Source organism: Diceros bicornis, chromosome 35, assembly GCF_020826845.1.
Source record: "Diceros bicornis minor isolate mBicDic1 chromosome 35, mDicBic1.mat.cur, whole genome shotgun sequence".
NCBI classification, from domain to species: domain Eukaryota; kingdom Metazoa; phylum Chordata; class Mammalia; order Perissodactyla; family Rhinocerotidae; genus Diceros; species Diceros bicornis.
Window position 1 is genome coordinate 22785800 of NC_080774.1, and position 12113 is coordinate 22797912.

Consider the following 12113-nt stretch of genomic DNA (forward strand, 5'->3'; position numbering starts at 1 on the left):
GGAAGACTGGCCCTGGGCTAACATCTGTACCCATCTTCCTCCACTTTATATGGGATGCCACCACAGCATGGCCTGACAAGCGGTGCATCGGTGCGCACCCGGGATCTGAACCCGGGCCGCCAGCAGCGGAGCGCCGGCACTTAACCGCGACGCCACGGGGCCGGCCCCTTTAATATATTTTTAAATTTATTAAAGAATATTTATTTATCTTGATTACTGAGTTTTGTAGACCCCTTAAATTTTGTGCCTGAAGTCAGTGCCTCACTAGCCTCTTCCTGGTCCCAGCCCTGGACACTCAGTAAGCATTTATTGCCAGAACCCCGTGAGGACAAGGAGGCAATTCACCATGGTGGTTAAGAGTGTAGGCCTGGAGTCCCATTGCCTGAGTTCAAAGCCCAGCTCCACCACTTTGTAACTTTTGGGCAAGTCACTTAACCTCTCTGGAGGAGGGAAGTGGTAAGGGTACCTCTCTCCCAGGACTACTGGGAGCATTATGTGAATTGTGAAGGCTAACAGTGCACACTGCCTAGAGCTTAGTAAAGTCTTCAATAAATGTTTGCTATTGTTGTTATTATAATCAGGGTCCTCTTCCAGTGCTCTCTCCCCAACGTAACTGCCCTTTGAGCAGAAATCATCCCAACTAGAGTTTCAAAGATACTAAGATGACTCAAACTCCACCAGCTGAGATCTCGCAGCTTCTTGGCAAATCTCGCTGCCTTTGGAGGAGTCAAACGGCCTGACTGCAGAGCACAAGCAGGTTAACAGACAGACAGACACCTTCTTGGAGGCCCAGGGGCTGCAGTCAATGTCCTCACTCTTTCCACTCACACCTGCTAAATGACCAAGGCATGTGAAGCATTGAAATGAATATCTCAGGCTGCTCCTTGCCAGGAGCCAGGACCACATAACTGAGAAAAAGACCTTGAGCCATTAAGTGCCCTGACCTAGACCTGCTCGGCTGTATTTTTAGCCTCTATGCACTGTTTCCATCACCTGTGCTGGACTTGAAGCTGGAAAAGAGGGGAGGGAGGCCTGGGGAAGACTAGAGGGATGTTTCTCATAGCAGCCAATGGGGGCAGGGGCTTGCATACTATTTCTGAGTTCTGTTGTACAAGCCAGTTTCACGTGCATGCAATCTGTGTAGTGGCACAGGTCTCCGCGCTTAGAAGGGCCCCATGCTTGGTTTAACACTCTGTTGTCACCATCTTGAAATTCTTAACAATTTTGAACAAGGGGTCCACATTTTCATTTCTCACTGGGCCCTGCAAATTACATATCCTGTCCTGGTTGTACACAGGCAGAGAGAGCTAAATGAAGGAAGGGAGCTGGTAACCACCCAGCGGGGGTGCCTTCCTGCAGTGGGGCAGGACAGGCCAAAGCTACTTTCAAGAGGCATGGATCCCCAGACTTGTCCAAATAAACCTTATTTTTAACCTCCTGTCTGCCCCTTCCTATTTCCTCCTCTGACACCCGGATGAGATGCAAAAGAACCTTGTCAGCTGTAGAGAGCTGTGGCCTGCTTTGCTAAAACCTTTCCCCAGCATCCTATTTAAAACAGTCGTCAGATCATTCTCTGTTAACAACATCATTTTCTTGTCTTTGCAGTACTTTTTGCTTTCTGAAATTCACATTTTTTTCATGTTGATTGACTAGCCCCATTAGAATGTAAGTTGTAGGAGGAAGAGACTGGCTTATCTTGTTGGTGGCTGTGTCCTCAGCTCCTGGCATGTTCCTCACTGAATATTTGTTGGATGGAGGAAGGGTCACCTTGTTGAGTGCTTACTTTGTGCTGATGGTTTCACCTGCATCTGCTCATTTCATTCTCCTTGAAGGAGCTTAAATTAGAGGTGAAGAGTTCCCAGGTCATGCCAGGAGGAGATGGTTTTGGAGGTAGGGAAAGGCTCAAAATGGTGCCGAAGAGAGAGGGTGAGCAAAAGTGGGAGACACCGTGTGGGATGTGGAGAGTGTGTCCCCACGGACCGGGCTGGCTGGGCGGGGGTGTCCCCCTACTCCAATAAGGAGCCCAGAGGATTATTGAACTCGGGAATGACACAGCGCAAACAATGACTGAACACGATGGTTCTTGCCGTGGCGCTGAGTCGTGTGGGTGGAGACGGACGGAGATTGAGAGGCCTGGTGGGAGGTAGCTGCTCTTTTAGGGCCTAGCCCTGGGAGCAGCCGGGGCTGGGGGTTTGGGGGAGGCGGACCCTAGGAGTGCGCGAGGGGGCAGTTCCGGGGTGGCGAGAGGGGGCGCAGGGGCCAGTGTACCTAAGGCGGGCCCCGGAGCCCGCGGGGACAGGACCGCCCCAGCCCAGTTCTGGGCGCGACGAGTCGGCACACGAGGGTAGACGCTTCCGCCGCCGCGCGGGGCGCAGGCCCGCACTTGCAAGCTCGGGACTAGGGACTTGAAGGCGCCCGGCGCGCCGCCCGGACCTGCCCCGCGGGGCGTCACCGCGGCGCTTTAGGCGGGAACCGAAGGAAAACCTCCTCTGCCTGGGGGAGTGCGGGGGAGGAGGGAGGCCCAAGACAGACCCCCGAGCGCAGCCAGGGAAGACCTGGGGCGGGGGTGGGCAAAGGGTCCGCCAAGCCGGGGCTGAGGTTTAGGCAAGCTCAGAGTCCCAGTGTCCCAGTCTGTAAGGAAGCATCATTGCCCCATCCACTTCTGGACTTTCTCTGTGGAGCTTCACTTGCTTCTATCTCATCTAATCCTGGGAAGGCCTTTTATTCCCATTTTGCAGACGACTGAGGCTCAGACAGAGCAGGAAGCTTGCCCCCGTTGACAAAGGATGTGTAATAGGATTCAGAACCAGGGCTCAGTAGGCTGCCTCCTTGGCTGCAAGAATTGGGATGGTGAAAGGAACGCAACATTTTCGAAGTTCCTACTGTGCGTGTGTAAAAGTTTCCATGCATTGCCTCATTTAGTACAACCGCTTTGGGAGTAGTTGATATAACGCCCCCATTTAACAGATAAGGAAACTGAAGTAAGAGAGCTATTTTTCCTTTAAATCTGCCCAAGGTTTTATAGGTGACCGAGTGGGATATGAACCCGGACAGGCTGAATCCAGGGTACTCGTTTTTAAACCGCTACGATGAACCAAGCAGGGAAAAGTGGTTTGCAAACTGCTGTTCTGATTATTACCGCTGCGGTTGAGCCCCTAGGTCACGACCTGAGCGCAGGTGGAGCAGGGGTCACTGGGCTCCCGGCCCGGTCCGGTGGGCCAAACCTCGGGATGGGGACTCGGAGGCGGGGCCCCAGACCCCGCCCCTCACCTGCTGGCCCCGCCCCTCTATCGGACCAATAAAGCTCTCCGCGGGGGGCGGGCCCAGGTGAGGAGGGGTGTGGGCGGGGCCTGGCACGTGAGTGGCAGGCGCGGCGCGCGGGCGGGGCGAGCGGGCGTGCGCAGTGGGCTCCGCTTCTCGGGCCTGGCGGCGGAGCCGGGCGGGCCCCGGGCGGCCGGGGCGGTGGCGGCTCTGGGGAGGGCGGGCCGGGGCGGGGCGGCCGGGCGGCCGGGGCGGGGCCACGCTCGAGCCCCGCGTCCCGCTCCCATGGCCGCCCCCGGCTCCCGGCGCTGCCCCCTCTCCCCCGGGCCGCGCCCCGGGGTCCCGCACTGACGGCCCATGGCGCCGCCCGCTGCCCGCCTCGCCCTGCTCTCCGCCGCCGCGCTCACGCTGGCGGTCCGGCCCGCACCCAGCCCCGGCCTCGGCCCCGGACCCGGTGAGTGAACGACCCCCGGCGCCCGCCCCGCGCGGAGCCCGCCCGGGGGGCCCAACCCCCTCGCCCCTACCTTCCGGGACCGCTTCTCCAAGCCCCTCAGCGACGGCCCTCAGGCCGGGACGCGCCCTCCGCTTCAGTCCCTCCCCGGAGCCCCCCGCCGAGCTCCTCAGCGACGCCCCCAGGCTGGGACGTCCCCTGTCTCAGGACCGGGGACCTCCTGCTCAAGTCCCCCGGGCCGGGACGCCCCCTCTGTCCCAGTGCCTCCTGGGATCTGCTCCCTAAATCCGCGACGCACCTCGGGCCGGGCCGCTCCCCCGCCCGCCCCAAGCCCCTCGGCGACACCCCCAGGCCAGGATCCCCTCCGCGAGCCTCACAACGACGCCTCCGCGCCCCCCAGCCCTACCTCCCCTCCCACCGACACCGGCGGCCCCCCGCGCCCCCCCTGCAGGAGCGGGCGCCCAGCCCCTCTGCCCCGTCCCCGCTGCGCCCGCTGGCCCCACACTAATTTCTGCCCCTCGAGGAGTCGAGTTGACTTTCGCGCCCTGCAAGAGGCAGGTCCGGTCCCGGGACGCCCCCTCCCGACCCCCCGGGGCCGCTTTGAACTTCCCTGTGACTCAGGTGCCGCCCCAGCTTGGAGAGAGGAAGAAAGGAAGGAGCGACGGGAGACTTCTCCCCTGCAGAGCTTAGGGTGCTTATCCTGAAGGTGCAGTGCAGAGCCCCGCTTCCAGGATAGCCCCACACTTTAAACGGGGTCCCCTGCTCCCCAGGCCAAGGCCAAAGCCAAGGCCAGGTCCTCCCGAGGTGGGACCTTGGACCAGGATGGAAGCTGGGACTTTGCTTAGCTTCCCCACACACCCTTCCTTGCCGCAGAACTCTTTCCAAGTTGAAGAGCAGGCAGGAGGGCGTTGTCTGGCCCAGTTACGTTCCTCAGCAGGTTGTTTGGGTGTTGGGAATCGGGCATTAGGGAAAGAGATGGCAAGAGTTCATTACTGATTTGCCCGGAGTCGGAAAACCGGCCTCTGGTCTCTCCACCTAAAGTCACAGCCTGTGATGTTAGACAGACAGGATTTTGCTGCTGAAAGAAAACCCAGAGTTGCTTTGTTTACTTACCAACTTGGATTAGTGAAAAAGATAGGACTTGGTGTTGTCACTTACTGTGTGACCTTGGGTTGTGCCTTCAGCTCCCTGAGCTTCAGTTTCCTCATCTGTAAAGGAAGAATAATGCTAACTCCCTTTCAGGGTGTTGTGAAGATTAAACGATATACTGCAGGTACCACCTCCGGGTATAGAAGGCAGTCAATAAACATATTTATTTATTTATTTATTGTGAGGAAGATCAGCCCTGAGCTAACTGCCAATCCCCCTCTTTTTTTTTGCTTGTTTTTCTCGCTGAGGAAGACTGGCCCTGGGCTAACATCCGTGCCCATCTTCCTCCACTTTATATGGGACGCCGCTGCAGCATGGCTTGACAAGCGGTGCGTTGGTGCGCCCGGGATCCGAACCCGGGAACCCGGGGCCGCTGCAGCGGAGCTCTTGCACTTAACCACTTGCGCCACTGGGCTGGCCCCTAAACATATTTTAATAATACTTTTTATAGTGCTTCACAGTTCACCACGTGCTAGACACCTCACTTGCCCTCCAAACGCTGTGAGCTTCCAGTCTGATTAATCCTTGTAAAAAAGGCAAAGCTTGGCTTTAGATGGGTAGAAGGGGGCTCTCCAAGTACTGTAAGCCTTAGGCTCAGGACATGGTTTCTGAGTGATCGGCAGCCTTCTAGGGGGTTTCTACGAAAACTTCTACAGAAGTTTGATCACTTCTACTGTTTGTGGTTATGTGAGGAATGAAGGAGGGACTTTCTGAGAGCCAGTATATGTCAACATAACTGTAACCTAGTAACCCCTCAGTTCCACTTTGCCATCTGTGTGGTCAGGATTTAATGTCCTCTACGGAGCTCTAGAGAGGTATGGGTGGAAATAGACCGCTTCCCCTTCTGGAAACGGCAGAGGAGCAGCTCTGAAACGTGTTAAGTGAGCCAACTCTGTGCTACGCTTGTTAGAAGGTGGCATCCTCTCCCTCAGGCACCTTTGCTTTGCTGGAAAGGGTCAAATGCAGCAGCTCTTAGGTAGTTTAAACCTCAGACCTTGGTGTGCTTTTATTTGGGATTTTGAGGTAGGGACAAATCAGTAATCATCGTGAAATGATTTATGATAAGTGGTCCAAGTTCCCAATTCACTGAGACTCAAGAGCTCTTTTCCTACCGTCCTGGTACGTCAATGCTTTTGTGACTTTTCCTCTTTAGTTCCAGAAGCAGTTTTAGGGAGATACCACATAGTCTTCAGCATCACATCCTGTCTAGAGCCTACCCACTAGTTTTTAAAATACTTTCCAATAAAAAACACGTTTTACACTGAGGATATGCCAAACTTGCCATTTTATATTTTTTGATACTGTAATTTTCTCTAAAATTTTGTGGATGGAAAAAATTATTTCAGTACTTATATTCTGCACAATTTTGTAATATTTAAATTACTGGTGGTTTGCATTTTTGAATGCTGACTTTATAAAAACAGTTAGCTCATTCCCCATCAATGCTACTTCTAATTACAATGTGTAGCCAACCCCAAATGATCTTTCTCCTCTTCATTCTTTCTTTGAGATTCTCTTCCTTCCTTCGCAACTGATAAGGAAGAAGATAGAAGTTAATGGTGGAATCTAGACTCCCTTTTCAAGGAGGAAGGCAGCCAGGGTCATGGGGCTCATGGGCTGTCTGAAGTGGGCTCCCATCTGGAATTTACTGACCTGCAGTGGAGAGCGGAGAGGTAGGAAGAGCACAGAAGGCTGGATGGACTTGGGCTATTTGAGTTTTCCGCCTAAGGCAAGCTACCTGCTTGGGTGTTTCACTACATTTGGGGGCTCTCAGATATGCATCAACAGAGCTTCTCAACTCAGGTTACATTTGCTGTGAACAGCCTTTTATAGTTGATGTTCATTCTCTAACTCCTCATCTAGAATTCATCCCATTAGCCAATAGTAGGTCTTGCCATAAAACCTATGAGTTCAGTTAACAGTGAGAGCTTCATCCTGTACAGAGCCCTGTCCCTCTTGAGGACTTCATTAATGTTAGTAGAATTACCTGTATGCAACATAGGGGCTGAGAGGAGTGAAGTGGACCTACATGCATACCAGTTACTTTTATGCTTTGAGTATTTTAAGAAACACAAAACTGTCAACACTGACCTGGTATCAGATGACTCTGATCTTTTTCTGAAAATTTGTTTTGGCCACTAGACAAAGCCATTTAAATGTTTGAGGTAGGCAATGAGACCTTTTGTAAATCTTAAAGCAAAAAGAAGTTCCATTTAGGCTCACTACTAATAAATAGCAAGTTTGTACCCTTAACATAGATATTATCAATACAGTCACTTATGATTTAGCATAGTTGGGTCAACAGCAATAAATGACGAAGATAAAATATATTGCTTTAAATGGCTTCACAATATACAGATTAGGGATTTTTGATGATGAACAAAATACTATCTTTAGTTTAGAATCTTTGAGCCTGTAATGCCATCTGAGGCTCTAGATCAGGTATTGGCAAACATTTTTTGTAAAGGGCCAGACAGTAAATAATTTGGGCTTTGTGGGCCATGTACTGTCTCTGTTGCAATTACTCAACTCTTTGACTTTGTAGGGGAAAAGAAGCCATAGACAAAATGTTAATAAATGGGCGTGGCTGTGTTCCAATAAAACTTTATGGACACTGAAATTTGAATTTCATGTAATTTTTTTTGTGTGTGTGTGAGGAAGATCAGCCCTGAGCTAACATCCGTGCTAATCCTCCTCTTTTTGCTGAGGAAGACCGGCTCTGAGCTAACATCTATTGCCAATCCTCCTCCTTTTGTTCCCCAAAGCCCCAGTAGATAGTTGTATGTCATAGCTGCACATCCTTCTAGTTGCTGTATGTGGGACGTGGCCTCAGCATGGCCCGAGAAGCGGTGCGTCGGTGCGTGCCCGGGATCCGAAGCCCGGGCCGCCAGTAGCGGAGCGCGCGCACTTAACCGCTAAGCCACAGGGCCGGCCCCATGTAATTTTTATACGTCACAAATATTCTTTTGATCATTTTGAACCATTTAAAGTTTTAGAAACCGTTCTTAGCTCATGGGCTGGTTAAAAACAGGCAGCGAGTCAGATTTAGCCTGCAGGCTGTACTTTGCCAGGTCCTGCTCTAGGTCCATATGTATTGATTTTTTCCAGTGTTCGCTGGTTTGGAAAGGTGACAAGGAGACTTGATTTTAGTGAATGAATGAGCATTTTACCTTTTACTATTAACTAACTTTAAGAGACATATGGGAGAAATGGTTGAAATGGTAAATTTTGTGTTACGTAATATTTTATCATAAATTTTTTAAAATATAAAAATATGGGGAGAAGTTCATGCACATACATTTGGATCTTTAATAAGACTTTAAAAAGAAATTCAGTAGGGTTCAGTGTGCGCTACATAAAGAAAGTGCCTGCCTTGGAACTGGCCCGTGGTTTGTTCAACCACACAGATGTTGCTGGGAACGAACGGTTGAGAGATCTGTTTCTCAGAGGAGAGCCCAGGCAGCAGGTGGCACCAGCCCTGAGACATAGAAAAACAGCCAGGGGAAAAAAAAAAGAAAATAAACTTCGATCACTTTCCTAAGCAGTTGAATTGTATTTCCATGGTTCCATCATCGTTTTTAAAGCGGCCTTTAAAAAACAACAATCTGCTTAGCGTGGCTGATTATTTTGTTTTAATTAAAACATTTTTGAAAAAACAAAATGGAACATTCAAACATAGCAAGTCGATTGTGTTTGTACTGTGGAACAGTTAATGCAAAACACTTGAGAGAGGCCGGAAGTTTGGATCTGTAGCTTTTGCCTGAGTTTTTGCCTCCTGAATAAGAACAAGAGAGGAGGAAGTGAACGTGTCCCTTAAAAGACTACCTATGCAGGTTTTGAGGTAAGATCTCCTCAAGCCCCCTGATGCCACTTGGCAGGTTGGTTTCTGGCTGGCTCACCGTGCAGCCTCTGAATGGGTAAGAACAATGACTGACATTCCTTCCATATTCAGTTTGACCTTGAGAATCCGACTGGACCCGGAAAATATTAGCCTAGGAATAGCAGCCCGAAGTCACTCTATTTTTTTTTTCCCCTCTCTCTGTTGTCTTCAGTGTCTTCCTCTCAAGATGGCAGTGTTTCTTCCCCAGGCCTCATCTCTGAGACATTATCCTGGATTTGGACTGAACAGGGAAAGGAAAGAGGCCGTTGTAGAAATGGCAGAAGGGTATCCATACTCCTCAAAGGTAGCCAGTCTACAGAAACTTGCCTTCTCCTCCCTAAGGAAATTTCTCCCTCCCCACGCCCCCACTTTTAATGCTCTTTCTAGGTAAACACCTCCCTAGCCTGGGCTTGCACTGATTTGAAGAGGAATGAAGTTGGGTGCTAGGAAGCACCTCGCAGACAAAAGATTTTAGGTCACCTCGCGTGCAAAGTCACCTCTCTCCCTCAGTTAGAACAGGACCCTCTTGGGGCTGCCCCTCTGCTGGGCCCAGCTTCTATTTCTCTTGGCACCAATTTAATCCCTGGCAAGTCACCAAAGCATTAAACTTTTATTGTTCAATTTACCACAAGGGCGGGGCCTTGCTTCTAGTCGGCTGAGGAGGCTGCAGCTGCTTCCAAACCCAAGTGTCACACCACATTAGCAACTTCAGACTTTGAGGGCTGGATTTCTTTCAGTTTGGTTAGATTCTTGGTTAGAACCAGAACAGTATACTCACACTCAAAGTTCGAAAGCTAGGAAATAGTAAAATCAGCATAGGCAACTTTTAAAGATGATTCAAAATGGTTGCAGCATCAGCATATAGAACTACCTCTACATGGTTTCTCTATACCTTCCAAACACATACATTAAATGGTTGTCCGTGTTCCTTGGTGTCCTAAAGTTGGATCAAAACATGGCAACCAAGTAGTTCTTTTCTAGAATAGTAGGGATTGTTAACCAATGTCATCACAGTATTTAAATTACTTGCTGCTGTTCAATCTCTAAAAATTCATCTTCAAAGAAAATTATTGGGCTGGTAAAAATATTTTTAATAATGACCACAGAAGCCATATTTGTTTTTCTTTGATGTTCTTCCGAAGACTCTTCTGGTTTTAATCAGATTGTTCCCACATAAAATACAGTGGAAATCTACGATAATAAAATCCCTATTCCTATGTCTATGGGGAAATAAACAGGATGGGGACTGTCCTTTTAAGGGGCTTTCCCCTTCCCCTTCCCCAGACTCAAAGCCTCTATTACTGGTGGGTGTTTTGGCATCAGTTAAGGGCCTTCAATCCTTCCCTCCCTCCATGTTTTGCTCTTTCATTAAAGTGTTTCTGTTGTCTAATTATATCCTTTCAATCAAATTAGAGACTGCAGCATCTGGTGAGGGCCGTAACTGCTGCCATCTGCACCTCGTATATACAGGCCTTTTCAGCTGAGAATCACTCAACTTCCAAATGGCAGGAAGAGATTTGGAAAAAGTTTAGTTGGAAGGGAGGTTAACTTAAAAGAAACTTCTTCAAAGGCTGGGTACGACGCCCTGCTTGCTGTGATGTGTGCACTGCCATGCAGAGCTTCATTGGCTTGGCTTGCCAAAGATTCTTCTCTAGTGCTTCTGGGAGATGAAGGGTTTCTGATTGTCTTAGCTGAAATGACTAGGCCTTCTCAACCTTGTTAGGGGCCTGCAGGAGCCCAGGGCGAGCTGAAAATTTCTCTGTTGAGAAGAATCTTTTGTTATATAATCACTAGTTAATGGATATGACACTTTCTGGTTGTTTGACCATTTCTTCTAATTCAGTGGTTTCAACTGGAGGAGATTTTGCCCCCAGGGGACATTTAGCAATACCTGGATACATTTTTTGTGTGTGTGTGAGGAAGATCAGCCCTGAGCTAACATCCGTGCTAATCCTCCTCTTTTTGCTGAGGAAGACCGGCTCTGAGCTAACATCTATTGCCAATCCTCCTCCTTTTTTTTTCCGCCCCAAAGCCCCAGTAGATAGTTGTATGTCACAGTTGCACATCCTTCTAGTTGCTGTATGTGGGACGCGGCCTCAGCACAGCCGGAGAAGCGGTGCGTCGGTGTGCGCCCGGGATCCGAACCCAGGCCGCCAGTAGTGGAGCGCGCACACTTAACCGCTAAGCCACCGGGCGGGCCCCTGGATACGTTTTTGATGGTCACAACTCGGGGTAGGGTAGAGTGTGCTACTGGCATCTATCGAGTAGAGGCCAGGGAGGCTGCTAAACATCCTAGAATGCACAGGACAGCCCCACAACAAAGAATTATCTGGCCCAAAATGTGCTGAGGATGAGAAACTCTCTCCTAATTGTATTCTTTTGTCCCTCCCTTCACTGTGGCCTGGGAGTAGGCAACTCTGATCAGCATCTTTTTTCACTCTTAATAAAGTAGACACTTTATTATCCATATCTAAGCTCCTTAAGCATTTCTGTGAACAGTGTTTCAGAAACCTTAATGGAGCGAGGAAGCCTGTGATTCACTCTATGTTTCTACTATCTCTAGACTAAGATTGCCAAATTAAACACAGGACACTCAGTTAAATTTGAATTTCAGATAAACAGTAATTTTTTTTGTATAAGTCTGTCTCATGCAATATTTGGGAATACTTATCTTAAAAAATTATTCTTTGTGTATCTGAGATTCAAATTTAACTGGGCATCCTGTATTTTCATGTGCTAAATCTGCCAATCCTACTCTAGATCCATGAGACATTACATGAAACTTTAAACCTTTGACTATCAAATCAATCTGTTGCCACTGTCTGCCTTTATTGCTCTGGGTGGCTAGAGATGACGGCACTGCTTGTTCCTGTTAATAAGTCTGTGCTACACTGAGTCTTTCCTTCTGCCCAAATCTGTCTCCCTGGCCAGAACTTCTGAAACTTGTCTCTTGAGTCATATTTTTATCTTGGGACCAACTAACAAGTGCTTATCAAATGCCTACTGTATGCCCAGCATCTCTGACTAGGACTCATCCCTGTGCCAGTTCATAGAAGACCACAACTTTGTTACTTCAGGTTTTACTTTAAAGATGTGCTCTAGAGATACGCTGTCTACTTGGCAGTCAGCTCCCCACTCAAGAACTCTTGTATTATTTGGCCATCCTATATCAACCAAGGGAAGCTAAATAGCCCAGAGCCTGGCTTCCATGGAACATTGGCTGCCCTCCAGGACTCCATTATTGGGGAACTTTCTTGCCATCTGAAATTAAAAATAGGGCACAGGCAATACTCATGAAACTTGTCCAGAAGCTTATTATATCAGTTTATTTTGTCTCCTGTTAGACTGATTGAAAGCTTCAGACAGTGTGAA

At 49.4% G+C, this 12113-nt stretch overlaps 1 protein-coding gene across 2 annotated transcripts in view; it reads left to right on the forward strand.

Moving 5' to 3' along the window:
* The first annotated feature begins 3573 nt into the window (after nucleotides 1–3573).
* KREMEN1 (kringle containing transmembrane protein 1) overlaps nucleotides 3574–12113 on the forward strand; it is a 69117-nt gene continuing 60577 nt past the window's right edge. For both annotated transcript variants that reach the window (XM_058531709.1, XM_058531710.1), the window contains exon 1: nucleotides 3574–3715. In XM_058531709.1, the coding sequence (XP_058387692.1) occupies nucleotides 3619–3715 (97 nt within the window). In that variant the 5' untranslated portion in view covers nucleotides 3574–3618. The remainder of the gene's footprint in view (nucleotides 3716–12113) is intronic.